Below are 20,299 nucleotides of genomic sequence, written 5' to 3'. Positions count from 1 at the left end.
TAATTGGGGATAGCTACATTTAACCCACTCTTGTATTAAAATTACATTTGGGTATCATTTGTTAAAGGGACACTATAGAGACTCAGACTATTTCACCTCATTGAAGTTGTCTGGGTGCAGTGTTCTTATCTCCTTTAGTCCTGTAATGTAAGACATTGCAGTTTTAAATAAACTGCAATGTTTGCATTGCAGTATTAAGACAGCCTCTAGTGGCTGTCTACCAAACAGGCACTAGAGACGCTTCCGGGATTTTACCGAACTTCAGGTCGCCTAACTGAAGCTGAACGTCCATATGCTCTACATGAGAACATCCAATGTCAGTTAAATCTCTATAGTAAAGCATTGATTCAGTGCTTTAATATTGGGAGGGCCGAATGTGCTCGCAGCGCTCGCCAAGCATGCGCATTAGTCCCCCTGTCAGTTGACGTCGGAGTAGGCGAATCATCAACCCAGCTGCAAGGGACATCAGCGCTGGAATCAGGTAAGTAAATTAAGGTCTGTTTTTTAACCCTTTATGTACTGGGGAGGTGGTGCGAGGGAGGAGGTGAACCCTTAAAGCAATTAAGTACTATTCCTTTATATATTTCCTAGCTTAAAAATGCCGTGTAATTCATGCCAAAAGGTCCACTTTCAACCCAGTTATGACCACTGGCATATAAGGATTTAAATATGCATAGGGATTCGGGCTTGTGCACAGGTAACTTGATTTTTTTTTCTTTGTTTTTCATTGTATATAAGGATCTAAAGATATAAGGTTTTTAATTTATAGAATGCAGAACTTGCATCCATCAACAGCTTTTCTAAGATGGTGTGCATTCCTTTAACTATATAATTAAAAATCCAGAACAAACGATAATGGTATGAAGGGAATTTGTGTATGTAAAAAGCAGCCAAGCTTGCACGTTAATGCTATTTTTGTTGTTTGGGCTTACAAAAAATAAATAAAAAATAATGGTTCTGGCAGCAAACCCACATAAATGAGTTTACATTGTAAAACGGTCTTTGGAGGGTTGGACGTGAATATATGTTGCTGTTATATCTCAAAGGAGTAGAAACCGCAGGTTCGTTTTGAAATAGGAACTGATTCAACAGCTGTGTACGTGTTCAAATTTCTGATTTTGCATCCCTGACCACTAGTTTTAACAATTCGAATGGCATAAATTCAAATTTTGAACACTGGGACTTATTTGTTTATGGACATGTAGTTCTTCCCTCTAAATTATTATTATTATTGGGGAAATATGAATGGGTTTCTTAGAAGCTCATAAATTACATGTACAATGTCATCAAAAGTCAGATGTCCACATGGTTGAAGTGTCTAACTGTTGCTTATATTCAGCTGCTCCTACAGAAAACTGATCTAAATTTATTGTTCCTGCATAATATAAAGTGACACATATATACAATGTACTGTCTATGTACATCTCCACTCTAAAGGCTAAGGCTTTAGGAAACTTTTTAACCTGACTTTTAGTTGAGTGTTGCAATACATTGTTTTTCTTAAGTGGTTAAAATAGTTTATAATAAAGTGTTTTATGAAAACAAATTGTCATAAAGTCAGTCATTGTGGCACTTATACAAGTATGTAGGTGAAGCTCTAATATTTCATGCACTTGCAGGTTTACTAGTGCAAACATTATGGGGCTCTATCTCTATGCACGTGCAACTAGGACGGACTCTCTACTGCCCTTGAGGGTAAGTTCAGTAGGTGAATGCACACAGTCTGATTTATAAAACTGTGAGCCGGGCACTATAAACAGAAAGCAAACACAGAATGACGTGATGACTGCAATTGTGGCTGGGGAAATAAACAACTTTACATAAATTGCAAGATTTCTAGCGCTTATTGTCCAAATGTGGTAGGCAGTCTCTCCTACCTGATCTCTAGATAGTAGAGAAGATAAAATTAGGGAGCAGCACTTTGATGATAAATTGCTACTGGAAAGTGGTTTATGAGATAAGATTACTTTATCGACAAGAATGCACAGTTTCTGACTGGTGAGCTGTCACATGTTCATCCTCACCTTGCGACATTGATGGTGGTTGCCTTGCCAATAAACATGACGGCCGCCGGCCGCTGCGGATCCACACTAATTAATAACCCCATGTCCGCCCACGGCATGAGAGACATTGACGTGCACGTAATGTCACGTAAAGGACAAACGGTTTCGGCCAATCGGATCCACAAGAGGAGTATTTAAGGTTACCTACTCCTTCTGCTCATTGCCCTGTCATTTTTTCCCTAGTGGTTGTCGAGAGTGTATTCCTCATCATTGTGTCTCTTTCTGTATACCTCGGCAAGTATTCTGACTATTCTCTGGTACGTTAAGTCCGGCCATTCTAAGGCCCGGTAAGACGTTACCTTTTAGTCCTGATACAGTTCTTTGTGCTGGATCAACTTGTATTCCTGACATGAACCTCTTCGTAGTCAGGAAGAAATTTGTTTGCTACTGACAGTTGTCAATGTGTTCAACATCCTTAGGAACTTAACGGGAAACTATAGTCACCAGAACAACTACAGCGTATTGCCTTTGTTCTGGTGAGTATAATCATTCCCTTCAGGCTTGTTGCTGTAAACACTTTATTTTTAGAGAAAATATAGTGTTTACATTACAGACTAGTGATAACTCCACTGGCCACTCCTCAGATGGCTGCTAGAGGTGCTTCCTGGGGCAGTGCTGCACAGTGAATAGCACTGCCATTCAGTCTATCCACCCTCTGCATGCAGACACTGAACTTTCGTCATAGAGATGCATTGATTCAAGTTATGAGGAGATGCTGATTGGCCAGGGCTGTGTTTGACTTGTGCTGGCTCTGCCCCTGATCTGGCTCCTTGACAGTCCAGCCAATCCTACGGGGGAGCATTGTGATTGGCTCAGACCACCATTTCTCATGCTGTCAGCAGACAGCAGGCAGGTCAAAATTTGAGTATATACTCAAATTCTACATTTGGTCCGTTGTGGTACTGGGACTTGTGCAGCATAGCATCCAGAATTCCAGGACGAAGGGATGAGTGTGCTTCCATCACCTATATGGCTAGCAGGCAGGTAAGAGGTAGACACGGGCAGAGCCAGCAGCTGCAGACTTGGATACATGTAAGATTTTACTATATTTAGGGAGGCAAGAGGGGCTAGCTAGATGGTGGCTTTAACACTATAGGATCAGGAATACATGTTTGTGTTCCTGACCCTATAGTGTTCCTCTAAAGGTATTTTTCTGTTTTTATTTTTTAATAGAATTTGTTTAATTGTATTTATTTATATAACAATTCTTCAAAATGTTGTTCTTTAACCCCTTAAGGACACATGACATGTGTGACATGTCATGATTCCCTTTTATTCCAGAAGTTTGGTCCTTAAGGGGTTAAATGGAAATCACCTTAAAAACATATTTGGATATAAGATTAATATACATTGCATTGCAGATTTTTATTAACCATAGCTATTTAGTTGAAAAGACATTTAGGCTTTTAGGCCTGGGTCATTTTCTTCTCTTCAGCCTGAGCTGCTTAGAAAAAGAGTCTGTGAGTTTTCTTAATAAAAAGTATTTTCAATGATATCACAAGGAGAGGAACAAACCAATATATATTAAACTACAGTTTTATAAAGTAGGTTACATTAATAAATGCTACAACATGTCATATGGTAAAGAGGCACTAAAAGCAGACCGCTCCCTCTCCAGACAAACAGATGATACAGAATTTATACGTCTGTGTTATCAATAACAGTTTAGTGCAACATGGATGACAATGATAGGCAGGCAGCCATGTGGACAGCCTAAATTAGCACTCAAAGGGTTTAGCCCATGAAATCAACATGTGTGCAACTTAAAGGGTTTTTAATAATATTTTGATTTATTCCTATATTTAGAATATATATATATATATTTGTGAAGTGTGAAAAAAATTAAATTACAGGTAGAAATCCAAACAACTTTATCCTGCAACTGGACTCTGATCAGGAAAGAGAATGAATGCTTTGTCTTAACTGGAATATGATGATATTTGCTTAATCTTTAATATAAAATTTAAAAGGGAATTAATCATCTCAGGCAAAAAGATAAACACAAATTATAGGCAAGTTTTTTCAATGGTAATGATAAAGCGAGAGTCCCGCCTCTTTAAATTCACGTATGATTTGCCATGGTCCTCACTGCAGAAGCAGTGAGTGACAGTTCCTAACTGATTATAATGTTCTCATGAATAAATCAAATTAAAAATTAAGAGGAAAAAAAACATACCTAACACAAAAATAAAATCTTTAAATGAACCCCTTACCTGATGCATCTTGTGCTGGAATTATACCCGGAATTTTTTCAGAACCAGAAACAAGAATGTTTTGAGGAAGCAAGTGCATTACTCCATCTAGCGCTCCGTGAGGCCGCACCGTGTATTGCATGAGGCTGTTTTCAATCATTGTCATATGTTTGCTCACTAGAAATAAAGAACAATGTTGGGACATTTAAGAATAACAGCAACAGTTTGATCTGTGTACTTTAGAGAGTTATTATAATGCATAAAGATCCTCAAAATATCATTACATAAACCAGTGCAGCATCAAAACAAGTATACAGAGATTGTATTCTCTAAACTAGGAATTGTCTAATATTTTAGGCCAAAATAGTTTAACTGGCTAATTTTCTGATGCCACTATTTTTGTAGTTAACATATTTTAGTCTAAAACTGGCTAAATCTGAGGTGATTGTTATATGGATGCTCCACTGTGTATGAAAATATACACAATGCATCCAACCACTGAGTTATAATTATTTCTACTCTAAAAAGTTTTAAATATTTTAAATATTCAAAATCACTACAATAGACTACAGTAGTCTCTGTCAAATTATACCGTAAAAGAACTGAACTATGCTATATGCTATACTGTAATTGTAATTTTTTTTCAAAGGATAACTATAGTGCCAGGCACTATTTCCTCTCCAGCCCCCAGGTGCATAAGGGGTGAAAAAAAAATGTTCTGTCACTTGCCTCAGTCCAGTACCGATGTCTCTCGGCACTGGCTCAAGCCCACCATCACTCCTTCCCCACTGATGTAATCCAGCGTTGCAGACCTAATGCGCTTGGGTGGCAATGGCCACGCTCACATTAGGATTTCCCTGGAGGAAAGTAAATGGAGATTCCTATGGGGTTTTGGGTGATGCTGGACGTCCCCATGCATAATGTGAGGACGCTCAGCGCCAGTTGGGTGTCCAAATGTCAGCCACTAGAGGTAGAGTTAACCCACCAAGCTATGCAGGGTTAATTGACTTGGGACAGTGCACCCTGACCACTTCAATGTGCTAAAGTGGCCTGGGTGCCCATAGTGTCCTTTTGAAGGAATTATATATTGTTAGGAATACAAACATTTATTCCTAACGCTATAATGTTCTGTAATTTATTAGATGTATGCCCCCCCAGAGTGCATGGAAAAAGGTACATTTACTTAGCTTTCCTTTATCGCCACACTGCTCTCTCCGCAGCTGCCCTGCCTTCAACCAATCAAAAGCTTCCCCATGATTATCTCAGCTAAGCCAATGCTTGCCCATAGGGAAGTAATTTGCCGTGCTGTGCCAATCACATGTTGCTCCAGGAGAAGCATTTTATTGAGAAAAGAGTTTGACTCAATTCTCAATGTAGAAGCGCCTCTAGTGGCTTTCAGGAGGACAACCAGAGGTGCGTTAATCCTGCAATATTTTACTTTGCAGACTAAAACTACAAGGACACTACACTCACACCACTTTGTTGAGAAGAAATGGCCTGGGTGCCTTTAGTAGCCTTTAGCTGGGCAGTTTAAACACTATAATAAAAATGATAACACAACATTTCCACAACAAAGGAGAAGGGATGGAACCTCTGTTACCCATTTTGTAATGCAGGAAAGATGGATGAAGAAAAATATGTACTTGGCATATCAGACATAGCCCCTACAGAAAGCAAAAAAATAAAATAAAAAATACCAAATGTATTAAATTGTACTTAAATCAGTAGGCTGCTTTATGCAACACTCCAATAATAAAGTGATTTATGAGTGATTCTGTACAACTCAGAGCTTTGGTGGATCAGAAAGAACATGAAATTAAACTCTACAGACCAGAATACAGCACCGAGAATTGATGCAGATCCACGATGCTAAGGTGTTTGTTGAAAATCAGTTTGCATTTTAAATTCGCCATTGTGGCTCATGCCTCAGTGCCTAGATTTTGGCTGGTAGGAAATCCAACTGTGAATAATACGCTAAATGAAAGTAAAATCTGTAGATGTATGAATCGGAAATTCCGTGTTTCGGAACTGAAGCAACAGACAGTACTGAATGCATTAAAAGAAAAATTATATATAACATAAAAAATAAAAAATATGAATGAGTAACATGCAATACAGGTGAGTGTGATATCTATACAAAGCATGGGGCTAAAAGCTAGAAAGTGATATATTCCACTTAATGCATGTATCAGTGGTTCCCAATTGTTTTAGATTCAAGGCGCTCTTAATATTTCAGTATATTTCCAAGGCACCCCCAGTCAAAATTTCTACGTTGTATATCTGTACAGCGCTGCTGCATTTACTGGCGCTATAGTGTAATGTACAGTGTTGGTGTTTGAAGGGGTGCTTGTGTAACATGACATGATCTGTCATTACATATACACACCTTTTTTGAAAGACCCCAGAGGCTGCAACACCTAAGCAAGAGGAACCACCAACCAAACACTGCCACGAAGACCAAGGAACTCTCCAAACAAGTAAGGGCCAATGTTGTTGAGAAGTATCCAGGGTTAGGTTTTAAAAAAAATATTAAAATATTTGATGATCCCCAGGAGCACCATCAAATATATCATAACCAAATGGAAAGAGCATGGCACAACAGAAAACCTGCCAAGAGATGGCCGCCCACCAAAACTCACGGACCGGGGAAGGAGGGCATTAATCAGAGAGGCAGCACAGAGACCTAAGGTAACCCTGGAGGAGCTGCAGAGTTCCACAGCAGAGACTGGAGTATCTGTACATAGGACGGCAATAAGCTGTACGATCCATAGAGTTGGGCTTTATGGCAGAGTGGCCAGAAAAAAAGCCATTACTTTCAGCAAAAAAACAAAATGGCATGTTTTGAGTTTGCCAAAAGGCATGTGGGAGACTCCCAAAATGTATGGAGGAAGGTGCTCTGGTTTGATGAGACTAAAATTGAACTTTTCGGCCATCAAAGAAAACGCTATGTCTGGCGCAAAGCCAACACATCACCCAAAGAACACCATCCTCACAGTGAAACATGGTGGTGGCAGCATCATGCTGTGGAGATGTTTTTCAGAAGCCGGGACTGGGAAACTGGTCAGAGTTGAGGAAAAGATGGATGGTGCTAACTACAGGGATATTCTTCAGCAAAACCTGTACCACTCTGTGCGTGATTTGAGGCTAGGACGGAGGATCACCTTCCAAACACACTGCTAAAGCAACATTTGAGTGGTTTAAGAGGAAACATGTAAATGTGTTGGAATGGCTTAGTCAAAGCCAGACCTCAATCCAATAGGAAATCTGTGGTTTCCCTTCTCTTGCTCTTTTAGAGAACATTCAGTTTTTTTTTCTCTACAGAAACACACACAAAGAGAGTGAAATAGAGTAATAGGGACAAATAAATTATACACGTGGAGATACATACCAAAAAATAAAATCAATGGCATTTTCCCTATTCATAAAGAAAAAACATGTTAGACACTGCCTCTTTTGGTGAATTACAACACACCATTGTTCTCCCATTTATAGAATGGTGCAAGTGGTGTATAGAGGATGCTTTATAACATATGTGTAGCGGTACTTACCCTTTCCAGGGGCCGGCTGGGGTCCTCTGTTCATGTCGCGCGCGGTCCTGCTGCTGCACGAGCCACAAGCGGCTCATCCGATGGCTGCAACAGGAAGGCGGGCAGTGACCGCGAGAAGCGGTCACGTGTCCCGCCTGACTCTAAAAGCGCGCCGCGGGTCTCGGCGCGCTGTTAAAGGGACAGTGGGAGCCATACACTTACCATTTGAGGGTGTGGATGTGACAGGGGCCAATCAAAATAGATGTTAAGGCATATATACTTACTTTTTTCCCTTAGTTCCTTGCCCTATCGTGGTTTCTGTTTCAGTTCCCTTTAGCGCTTGTTGTGTTCAGTTGTGTTCCTTCGTACTTTACCTTGGCTTTGTTTCTGACTACGTTATCTCTTTATCCTTATCTGTTCTGTTTGCCGGCTTGCTGTTTACTGTGTATCAGACCCCGGCTAGTCCTAGTTTACGCTGTCTCTTTGTGCCCTTGACCTCGGATCGCTCCTGACTCTGTACTCCTCTCATATACATCGAGTCCGGCCATTCTAAGGTCCGGTAGACGTATCTCCCCTCTGTGTTGTCTTCTGTTGAGTTGAATCCTGCGTGTTGGGTTATATTTTCGTTACAATATGGTATTTTTGTTTTCAAGGTAAGGGGTGTTTTTTTTTTTTTTTTTCTTTTCTAGATCTGGTTCCTGGGATAAAACATATTACCTTTAATAGCATTGGCTTGCAGCTATTGCACAACATCTTAGAAATATGCCGTCAATCACGGTTTCTATTTCAGGAATATAATCTCTGTTAGCCTGTTGACCTAGTGAATATTTTCAGCCAAATTCACATACAGAGTGGAAATGTCTAAAGGCTTGATAAGAGACCATAAGAAGAACAATCTGTCCTCCTACTTAAAGAAGTAACCACGATTACAATACCCATGGTGCTGGTGAGATAAACAAGTGGTGTCATATTGGTGTCTATTCCTGAATTTGGGAACCATGTCCTCGCAATCCCTCTAGGGTCCTGTCATCAATGGTACAATACATAAAATATATTTTTTGCAGTTATGTGCATTTAACGAATGAGCAGGTCATGCATGCACAGCTGTCTAGGCCTTTATTGAAACATGTCTGTGAGCTGCAAGCACAGTTGGATGCCATGCCCCCAGTGTGACATTTGTAACCAGCCTGAATATTGGATGAGATTTGTACTTTTCTACCAAGTCGCTATTAAAAGAAAATAACGGCAGATATTCACAGTACTGGGATTTGTGGAGATCAAGTGATCAGTCAATCCTCATATATGGCTTGAGCCAACACCCTCTGGAATCTATGACCCCAATAAATACTCTACATTATAAGATGCAAACAGTTCAAATAATCCAGTAGTGGCTAACAAATTGTGATCCCATGTACCGGATTCTAAACTAAATCGTTCTATCAAAAATCCTGTGAAATGGTGAAATTACTTGATATGAGTGTTGCATAATATCACCAAGAGGTGGATAATAAGATGTGAATTTTGAGGGGAAAAACATTGATTAATTCTCTTAGAGGAAGACATTTTTATTCCGGAACCCAGAACTGGAAATGCCTTATACCTTTAAGTAATTCTCAGAAAAGATTCCTTTTTTTTTATTTTTATTTTTTTAAATAAAACGTAAAAATATCCTTTGATGCATATAAAATGTGAATTCATCTGCGAGATTAGCAAGTACTAAAGAAAATGAAAATGTGGGCTTATTGACAGATGTGTCAAGGTTGCATTCCTTTACATCTTATCCAGGTTCAGTTGATTTTCTCTATACATTTTGTCAATAAAATTATTTCTTCCCTACTGCTCTCACTGTTGCATGCAGTCTAGCAACGTACACATCAATACGCGTCCTAGATTCTAGGAATAAGAGTCTGTTATTAAACAGTAGAAAGACGCAGCGTTAAACACATATTGATGTGTGTTAAAGAAACTCTGTTATTTAAACAATGTCAACGACTGTGAAATCGGAGATTTAAAATAAAATTAAAAAAATGGCCTCCAGATTGTGCTTAACATGCAGTACACAGATCAGGAAATCAATGTGTTCTAAAGGGATCCTTCAGCGAATTTGTTTGTTTATTTTTTTAAAGCTATGCAAATTAAGCAAGTAAAGTCCTTTGAAAAATGTGTTTTGTTTTTTATCATTTTATTTTCCCCGTCTTCCTAAAAACAACACAAAATACTGTGACAGTAAGGGTGCAATCTATATCATCTGTGTCAGCCCAAATTATTTGGAAGGATCCTGCCACCTGGTGCTTTATATAGCTATAGCTCCATTTATGTATGTTCAAACACTTTCCCATTACCATGCACATGAGAAAACCATTGCTGAATGCAACCATGACCACTTTTTACGTCAAGACCCTTGCCCCATCCCAATTCACAACCTGGCATTTTGTTTGTGTATACATGTAAGCACTGAAGCTTCCTTGTATAAGGCACAAAATCTGTGTTGTATGATGAAGACTATACAGGTGTGACATACCTGTGTAATCATAGCTGTATATAAAACAATGATAACAAAATCATAATTTATGGGAAAAAAAAATATAAAAATCATACTTGTCCTATTTTTCTCACAGCGTTGTAACACATCCATCATGGACCCGTCTGACTTTTTACAATATGCTTTTACGTAAGCACAGAGTGTAAGGTTGAGCTAGGTAATATTTATAAAAATGAGGAACAACAATATACCTTTAGGCACTTTAGAGTCTAAGGTTAAGCTGGATAATATTAATAAAAACGAGGAACAAAACTACCCATGAATATCAGCTCTTGAAACATATTTAAACATGGAATATCACAATATACCAGCTTTAACTATATTTTAGCAAAGATGTATTCCATAAAACATAAGGTAAAAGGTAGAAGCCTTGACACAGTGAATTATACTTACACTCACTGAGGTCCTTGCAGGCTGGATGCAGAAGTGCTCGAGGTGTTCCATGATAAAGCTTTAGCCTGGAACAGGAATAGAAATATCTATCAATGCAATATAAAGCAAACATAATTCCAGGAATACTTAAAAATTCTAAAGTAGTGTGCACAAAATAATCATTGAATAAATATACGCCGACTCTTTTTCATACAAAGTTGTTTTGTTTTCAGGTACCTAAAATTGCACAGCATATTCAACGTGTGATCTTATCATTAACTTATAAAGAGGTAAATTTATATTTTCATTCTGAGAATGAATGCCCCGTTTTATACATGACAATACCGTACTGGCCTTAGCAACTGCTGACTGACATTGCACATTGTTGCCTAGTTTGTTGTCTACAACCATTCTCAAATTTTGTGGGTTTTGCCCTATCATTGTCTATCTACGTTCTGTTCACTGTCTTCCCACTTGTATATATTTTTCACACAGTTTGTCCAGTTGCAGCCACCGTGTCTGCCCCAGGTATCCATTATTGGGACAGTAGTGACTAGCAACTTTGTTAGTAATTGTGTGTGTGCTTAGTCTCACCTATTAAAAGATTACTCATTTATTTATTATTTTCCATTTTCGCTTATATATTATTTAGGGACAGTTCCTCTTCTCTCCTTTTGCATTTATCTACTTAGGGTTACCCCCTGTGCTGTCCCTTAACCTCTCTATCCATCACTATAGGGTCCACCCTTTATTATACCCTATTTGCAATACCCTGGGTTGTCTACTATTGCAAATGGTATGCCATCATGGGGGTAATTTTCATTCCTGGGCTACCATAAGGTCTCAAAGGCAACCTGGCAAATTTTAATGTGAAAAAACTGAAACGCAAGCCTTATTTTTGACTCTCTAACTTTTGAAAACACCACAAAACCTGTACATGAGGGGTACTGTTATACTCGGGAGACTTCGCTGAACACAAATATTAGTGTTGTAAAACAGTCAAACGTATCACAACAATTATATCGTCAGTGTAAGTACCATTTGTGTGGGAAAAATGCCAAAAAATGTCACGGTCACTGACGATATTGTCATTTTAATAAATTTTACTGTTTTGAAACACTAATATTTGTGTTCAGTGAAGTCTTCCGAGTAAAACAGTACCCCCCATGTACAGGTTTTGTGGTGTCTTGGAAAGTTACAGGGTTAAATATAGTGCTAGAAAATTAAATTCCCTGAACTTTCGGCCTGGGTTGTCAGGCAGGTCCTGCAAATTGTAATTAATAAAATGACCTAATTATGTAAAATTATTACATAAATATATACGTAGAATTTATATATATATATATATATATATATATATATATATATATCAGAATACATAATATGACCAGCACTCATGGTTTTGTAGAGAAATAAAACGTGTAGATTTTATTTAAACATGGTTAAAAAATGGCAGCTCGACGTTTCAGTCCTCATCCAGGACTTTCATCAGGAATATTAGCCATATGTACACAGAAACAACATATATAGGGGAAACAATCATTCGAAAATTAGAAAATTAGCTTACCCCAGGTGTATACACTCTCCGGTACTGCCGGCGTTCTAAAGTGCCCCGTGCGCATGCGTGTGCGTGCTCCGCCCATCAAAAGCGTAACCACGTGGTATACGTTGCTGTGACAACCGGACTCTTTCTGTCTCTTTCTGTACCATTATTATAAGGCGAAACGGATCCCTAGGGGTTTCAGAATTCTCAATATTCCCACGATTGGCAAAGGTAAAGCCAAAGTATGCAGAGACTGGACCTCAGTACTTAATAAACTTTAGATTTAATGCTTATCATAATTCAGGATGTCAGAACAGATATGGACGAGATTAAAAAGAAGATTGCTGAAGTAGAAACAGAACATGCCACTCTATTGACATCAACGGAGGGTACCAAAATTCAGAATAAACTGCAAGATGAGCTTCAGGTGTACAAACAAGAATTAATCAAGTTTAAACAACAAAAATTTGAATATGTACGTCAGGACTATCAAGACCATCGTGTCTACAGATGGATCACAGGGGATGGAAGACGTAGACCTATTCGTCAACGCAGGAAAATTACTCAACCCCAGGTACCTACAATTGATGTCACATCGGGGGAAATCGGCATCAGAGAATGAGATGCAGAAAGAATCTACTCCTTTTTTTAGAAGGCACAGAAGTTGGAACAACCACGAGAAGCCGTGGCAAGGGAATAGTAGGAGGAGAACGAGGCGGGGACATAAGGGCAGGACCAACTCCTCGTGGAAAACCACCTCTACGGAGGTAACTCCAATCTTTAATCTGTCTCAAAGATCCCTGGCTCCTCAAGAAATTGCAATACTCAGCCGAGGTCTCTCCTTCATACCTACACCAGCACCAAACCAATTTAAATGGAATACAGCATTCTTCAATTTTGGGAAACAAATGCGCCTCAAATAATTTTTCAATAATCCTGAGAGATCCAACACCCAAAATCAAGAAACATCGTCACTCTTCAAGACCAAATCTTCTTTTGAACCATACACAAATAAAGCATCGATTAAAACATATCTGTCTACGGTTAACTATCTCACACAGGAAGTTATTGGCATCAAGAACCTGGCTAATGATCACTCCATCATCATTCGGCCGGCCGATAAGGGCGGAGGGATAGTCCTTATGGATTATACATATTATGAAGGAGAATTGAAACAACAATTATAAAATGATACAGTTTATCAGCTGTTAGTGGGTGATCCCACAGATAGGATAAGGAAGAAAGTGGAAACAACTCTTAAGTTAGGTGTTGAATCTGGTCTGATAGATGTACAACTCAGTCAGTATCTTTTAAAACATCATCCTCGTGCACCGATTATTTATACACTCCCAAAGATTCATAAGGACCCCGCTAGACCACCTGGAAGGCCAATTGTATCATCGATAGATGGATTGCTGGAACCTTTTGCCAAATGGCTTGATTCATTATTTCAGTCTCCTATAGCTGAATTCAACACCTGTATTAAGGACACCCCCAGTCTCATTGAAAAATGTAAACTACTTGACGTAAAGGATACCACAGCACTTATCACCATGGATGAAGGCAGCCTCTATACCGTAATTCCGCATCAACAAGGTATAGAGGCGATGAAATCAGTCCTTATCTCATCTTCAACCTATAAGGGACCGTGTATTGAATTTGTCCTTGAATTGCTTTCCCTTGTATTAAACAATAATTATTTCAGGTTCGAGGATCGATGGTATCTCCAGGTCCTCTTGAACTTCCATGGGGGCGGCAATGGCCCCCATGTATGCTAATGCATATATGTATATATATGAACAACAATGGACTTTATCCAAATTTGGGCAGTATATTCAAGGATACTTTCGGTATATCGACGATTTGTTGCTAGTCTGGAATGGCAGTGTTGTGGAGGCTGAAGAAATGATACGATTCCTTAACCAAGTGGAAAGTCCTATAAGGTTTACATCGAATATCAGTTCTACATCTGTCCAATTTTTGGATCTGGAGATAGCTATCAGTGAACAAAGATTAACCTATCGTCTCTATAAAAAAATCTACAGACCGTAATACCATCCTACACAATAAAAGTGCACATCCAATGGCACTAAGGAGGTCACTACCTAAAGCCCAATTTATGCGGGTGATCCGCAACAATTCGGAAAAAATTATAATGGAAAGACAGTTGGAAGAGATGTTGGAGAAATTCCTTGAACGTGGCTACCGACGAAACAACCTAGTTAGAGCACAAGAAGAGGCAAAGTATGCCTGCTCCACTAAGGTCAAGAGAGTTGAGAATGAAGCCCCAAGGTTAGCCTTCCCTATGACCTTCCATGATGCATCTCCAGGTGTCTCTAAGATCATCAAAGACAACTGGAAAATTATGGCGTGCGACGACACACTTCCTAAAGTGTTTAAAGAACCCCCCCTTATCTGTTACCGTAGAAATAAGAACTTGAGGGATTTATTGGTCCATACGGATCCAATAAAAAGTTATGATAACAACAGCGAAGTACAAAGTCGGGGTAATATCCGCTGTCTTGGTTGTGTCACATGTGGGCATATGAAACAGTCTCGTACTTTTCAGCACCCACATAAGAACAAAAATTTTAAGATCCGATACACCATAACCTGCAAGACTCCATTCATGATCTATAAACTGTCCTGTCCATGCGGACTCACCTATATTGGCAAAACCGAGACACCCCTATGCGAAAGAATTAAGGGGCATAGATCAAGCATACGGGTGGCTTATCGGGATGGTACATCTGACCAGCCAGTTGCTAAGCACTTCCTTGCTTTTCAACATCCACTTTCAGCACTCAAGTTTTTGGCAATTGACCATATCCCACAGCCAAAACGGTGGGGAGATAGAGGTATACTTCTTTTGAACCGAGAGACATTCTGGATTTTTACATTGGACACTATAGTCCCAAAAGGACTGAATGAAATGATTTCATATCATTCATTCATATGAAATGCTTGTAACATTTGTTTTTTTCAATTTTTTTTCAATTCTTCCATATTTTCACATGTTTTCATGATTTTAATTGTTTTTTAATATATTGTGGAATCTACTTCTTAAATATTCTATAGTATCTACTTGCTTCTTACCTTTTGCTTATCTTGTTTCTATTAACATCCTGCTCCTGTGGCTTTACATGGTATGTTTTTTTTCTGCCTTACACATCTAGAATATACCTAAACAGTGGTATTAGAATATATTCAATTATTAATTGGTGCTATCATCACTATGCACTTTATTATATATTCTTTCATGCACTTTACGATATTTATGCACCATTTTGCACATTGTGGAATTTAAATGCAGTATATTATTAATTATTTTGTTATATATGCACTTAAAATTTATATATATTTATGGTTGGTTGTTTGCACACTTTGCACTGTCCTTTATATACTATAATCTACTATAGGCAATTGTCACTTTAAATGATATTTTATTCACATCGTAATGCGATTCCTTCAAAGGAATTTGAATTAGTAGCTGTGCTCTTTATACATTCTATACTTATCAATCTGAGTTAGCATGTCCAATACTTTAGTAAATTACATGTGTTTTACACCATAATCTATACTATAATTTGCACGGTTTATGTCTTCTTCTTATGATATGCATCATAATGGTTGCCGTGGCGACTTGGCTTGTGTCTGGTTGTCACGGCAACGTATACCACGTGGTTCCGCTTTTGATGGGCGGAGCACGCACACGCATGCGCACGGGGCACTTTAGAACGCCGGCGGTACCGGAGAGTGTATACACCTGGGGTAAGCTAATTTTCGAATTTTCTAATGATTGTTTCCCCTATATATGTTGTTTCTTTGTACATATGGCTAATGTTCCTGATGAAAGTCCTGGATGAGGACTGAAACGTTGAGCTGCCATTTTTTAACCATGTTTAAATAAAATCTACACTTTTTATTTCTCTACAAAACCGTGAGTGCTGGTCATATTATGTATTCTGATATTTGAGTTTACCCTGGATTACAAGCACCCGGATTCTAATATATCAGTCAGTGTGCAAGGAATTTGGATTCCTGTATATATATATATATATATATATATATATATATATATATATATATATATATATATATATATATTTATATATATATATATATATATATATATATATATATATATATATCTATACAAGGAGTGCAGAATTATTAGGCAAATGAGTATTTTGACCACATCATCCTCTTTATGCATGTTGTCTTACTCCAAGCTGTATAGGCTCGAAAGCCTACTACCAATTAAGCATATTAGGTGATGTGCATCTCTATAATGAGAAGGGGTGTGGTCTAATGACATCAACACCCTATATCAGGTGTGCATAATTATTAGGCAACTTCCTTTCCTTTGGCAAAATGGGTCAAAAGAAGGACTTGAGAAAAAGCTCAGAAAAGTCAAAAATAGTGAGATATCTTGCAGAGGGATGCAGCACTCTTAAAATTGCAAAGCTTCTGAAGCGTGATCATCGAACAATCAAGCGTTTCATTCAAAATAGTCAACAGGGTCGCAAGAAGCGTGTGGAGAAACCAAGGCGCAAAATAACTGCCCATGAACTAAGAAAAGTCAAGCGTGCAGCTGCCAAGATGCCACTTGCCACCAGTTTGGCCATATTTCAGAGCTGCAACATCACTGGAGTGCCCAAAAGCACAAGGTGTGCAATACTCAGAGACATGGCCAAGGTAAGAAAGGCTGAAAGACGACCACCACTGAACAAGACACACAAGCTGAAACGTCAAGACTGGGCCAAGAAATATCTCAAGACTGATTTTTCTAAGGTTTTATGGACTGATGAAATGAGAGTGAGTCTTGATGGGCCAGATGGATGGGCCCGTGGTTGGATTGGTAAAGGGCAGAGAGCTCCAGTCCGACTCAGACGCCAGCAAGGTGGAGGTGGAGTACTGGTTTGGGCTGGTATCATCAAAGATGAGCTTGTGGGGCCTTTTCGGGTTGAGGATGGAGTCAAGCTCAACTCCCAGTCCTACTGCCAGTTTCTGGAAGACACTTTCTTCAAGCAGTGGTACAGGAAGAAGTCTGCATCCTTCAAGAAAAACATGATTTTCATGCAGGACAATGCTCCATCACACGCGTCCAAGTACTCCACAGCTTGGCTGGCAAGAAAGGGTATAAAAGAAGATAATCTAATGACATGGCCTCCTTGTTCACCTGATCTGAACCCCATTGAGAACCTGTGGTCCATCATCAAATGTGAGATTTACAAGGAGGGAAAACAGTACACCTCTCTGAGAGGCTGTGGTTGCTGCTGCACGCAATGTTGATGGTGAACAGATCAAAACACTGACAGAATCCATGGATGGCAGGCTTTTGAGTGTCCTTGCAAAGAAAGGTGGCTATATTGGTCACTGATTTGTTTTTGTTTTGTTTTTGAATGTCAGAAATGTATATTTGTGAATGTTGAGATGTTATATTGGTTTCACTGGTAAAAAATAAATAATTGAAATGGGTATATATTTGTTTTTTGTTAAGTTGCCTAATAATTATGCACAGTAAGAGTCACCTGCACACACAGATATCCCCCTAAAATAGCTATAACTAAAAACAAACTAAAAACTACTTCCAAAAATATTCAGCTTTGATATTAATGAGTTTTTTGGGTTCATTGAGAACATGGTTGTTGTTCAATAATAAAATTAATCCTCAAAAATACAACTTGCCTAATAATTCTGCACTCCCTGTATATCTATATATCTATATATATCTATATATATCTATATATATATATATATATTTTTATTTATATATAGATATATAAATAGTGATACATATGTATTTACCTTTGTATATAGAAAAAAGCAGTAAAGGGAGCACACTAGGTCTTCATTGATATATAACGCGGGATTGAACCTAGGCATATTTACTATCTTTAATACTTTGGATTAAGGAGGAGTGCCCTGCTTCTTATTTTGTACTTATGTAAATATATATATATATATATATATATATATATATATATATATATATATATTATTTTGTTCTACATGTATTTTGACATCAGTATAAATATTAATTTTAAAATACAGTTAGAACGAAATTACGCATGTATATATATGTGTATCTATTTATTTTTTATTATTTTTTTATTTAATTTTTTAACATATTTATAGATTTATTTATTATATATAAATATATATATATATATATATAATGGAAATTATATATATATATATATTTAATCAATATCATTGTACGTGTATTTTGATATTAATATATATAATTATGTATATATTAATATTAAAATACATGTAGACAGTATATGTATATTTATGTGTATGTGTGTATATGTGTATATATTTATACACTTAGATCATATATATATATATATAACAAAACAGTTTTGTGAGCTGAGTTGGTCCTGATGAAAGCCACTGATGTGGCTGAAACGTCGACAAAGATGACAGCAACTATATTTTAACAATATGGAATAAAGAAGAAGTGTTTTAAACCTAACAACAGACCGTGAGTGCAAGCCTTTAATTTTGGAGATTACTTTATATGTTTTTGGCTATGGCTAAGATGCACCCGGCATTTTTTGACAATCTATGAGTGTGTGTGCTGGGTACAACTGGATACTATATATATATATATATATATATATATGATCTAAGTATATATAATTTATATTTACACTGATTTAACATGTTTTTTTTTTTTTTTGGTCAGGCAGCAGGGGGACCTCGCGATCACATGGCCCAGGGGGGCCGAAGAGGACGGAGGGGGACTCCCTGGGCTCTCAGGTAAGTCCCCATACCGCGATCACCGGCATGGGATCGCCGGCGACCGGGTAAGTACAAAAGATCGCAGGGCGTTCTATGCTGCCCTGCGCCGTTTAGAGCCACCAAAATAGGGACAGCATAGAACGCCCTGCGGTCTTAAGGTGTTAAAAAAGAAAAACAAAAGCTACTTGTACAAGGTAATTATAATAAATGGTCATTGTCTTACACTTCTACATATAGAGAAATAGTACAGCTATGCTTTTCGACAAACTCCTAGCCATTACTTTAAAATATCAGGACAATATCCAAAGACTGGAAACAAACAACTTTGATGTCTACGTTTTCTTGAAAAGAACATTGAGATTCTAGTAAATAGTTTTACAAGACTGGCTGGGGTCCTAACAAGCAGATGTGGAATTATCACATGGTGACTTTATGACTTCCTGGTAGCTATTTATATCATTAGGTTGATCTTTTAGTACAATAATTAGGTGTTTTATTTACTCAGATAACCTGTAGTTTAATCACGGATGTTGCATTGTCACAGAGCTCTGGGATTTATTTATTAACAATAGACATTTCGAGCTCTATAAAATAGGAAATTAAAGAGAAACACATAGGAAGAAGAAAAAAAGAGAGAGTCCAAAAAAATGACTGTCCTTCCAAAAGATTGAAACCTGGCATAGGCTGCTAATTAGTTTATCTAACAATTACAATTCTGTGTACAAAGTTTCTGGTGAAGATCAGGTTCATCCCCAGACATGATTTATTTTTATTCATATATTTCAGAAGATTAATCAATATCATTTTTTGGGGGGTCAAAAACACACCATGAATCCATTTATCTTATGAATACCGAAGGAAATTGAATCATTGTCTGAAAGCAGAATAAATTTCAAACAAGGTTAAGAAACTTGGAAACTGTTTTCTGGAACAGACCGTACAAGTAAAAGCATTAAGCAAATGCAATATGAATTAAGGTCATGTAATACTGCTACACGGTATATTATGAGGGATATTTTATTCAATATGGAAGAGCAGCATTTCTGAATATGCAGATGTCAAAAGATCATCTACAGCATATATTATTTTCTAATTATTAAAAAAAGGAAAAGAAAAACACTGCACTATATGGTGGCTTTGATACAAATTGTTCTACGCTCATGCCGTTTAGCCCTCTTCTTTGCCAAAAAAAAAATGACTTAAACTCTCTCATAACCACACTCTACCAAAATCCCAAACACCACTTTAAATGGACTGCTTAACCCCATTAACATTCTCCCTCATTCACTATTCCTTTCTAATTCTCC

The 20,299-nt window shown here is 37.8% G+C and overlaps 1 protein-coding gene across 1 annotated transcript in view; it reads right to left on the bottom strand.

Annotated features, from left to right (window-relative positions):
• The window catches only part of NPHP4 (nephrocystin 4), a 311,285-nt gene that overhangs the window by 201,780 nt on the left and 89,206 nt on the right, over nt 1–20,299 (bottom strand). The window contains exons 4-5 of the mRNA XM_063435987.1: nt 10,718–10,782; nt 4,277–4,432 (exon numbers count right to left, since the gene is read on the bottom strand). Coding sequence (XP_063292057.1) covers nt 4,277–4,432; nt 10,718–10,782 — 221 coding nt within the window. The remainder of the gene's footprint in view (nt 1–4,276; nt 4,433–10,717; nt 10,783–20,299) is intronic.

Source organism: Pelobates fuscus, chromosome 11 (assembly GCF_036172605.1).
Source record: "Pelobates fuscus isolate aPelFus1 chromosome 11, aPelFus1.pri, whole genome shotgun sequence".
Lineage (NCBI taxonomy): Eukaryota > Metazoa > Chordata > Amphibia > Anura > Pelobatidae > Pelobates > Pelobates fuscus.
Note: the sequence above shows the minus strand (reverse complement) of the source record. Positions and strands in the feature narration are given on the sequence as shown.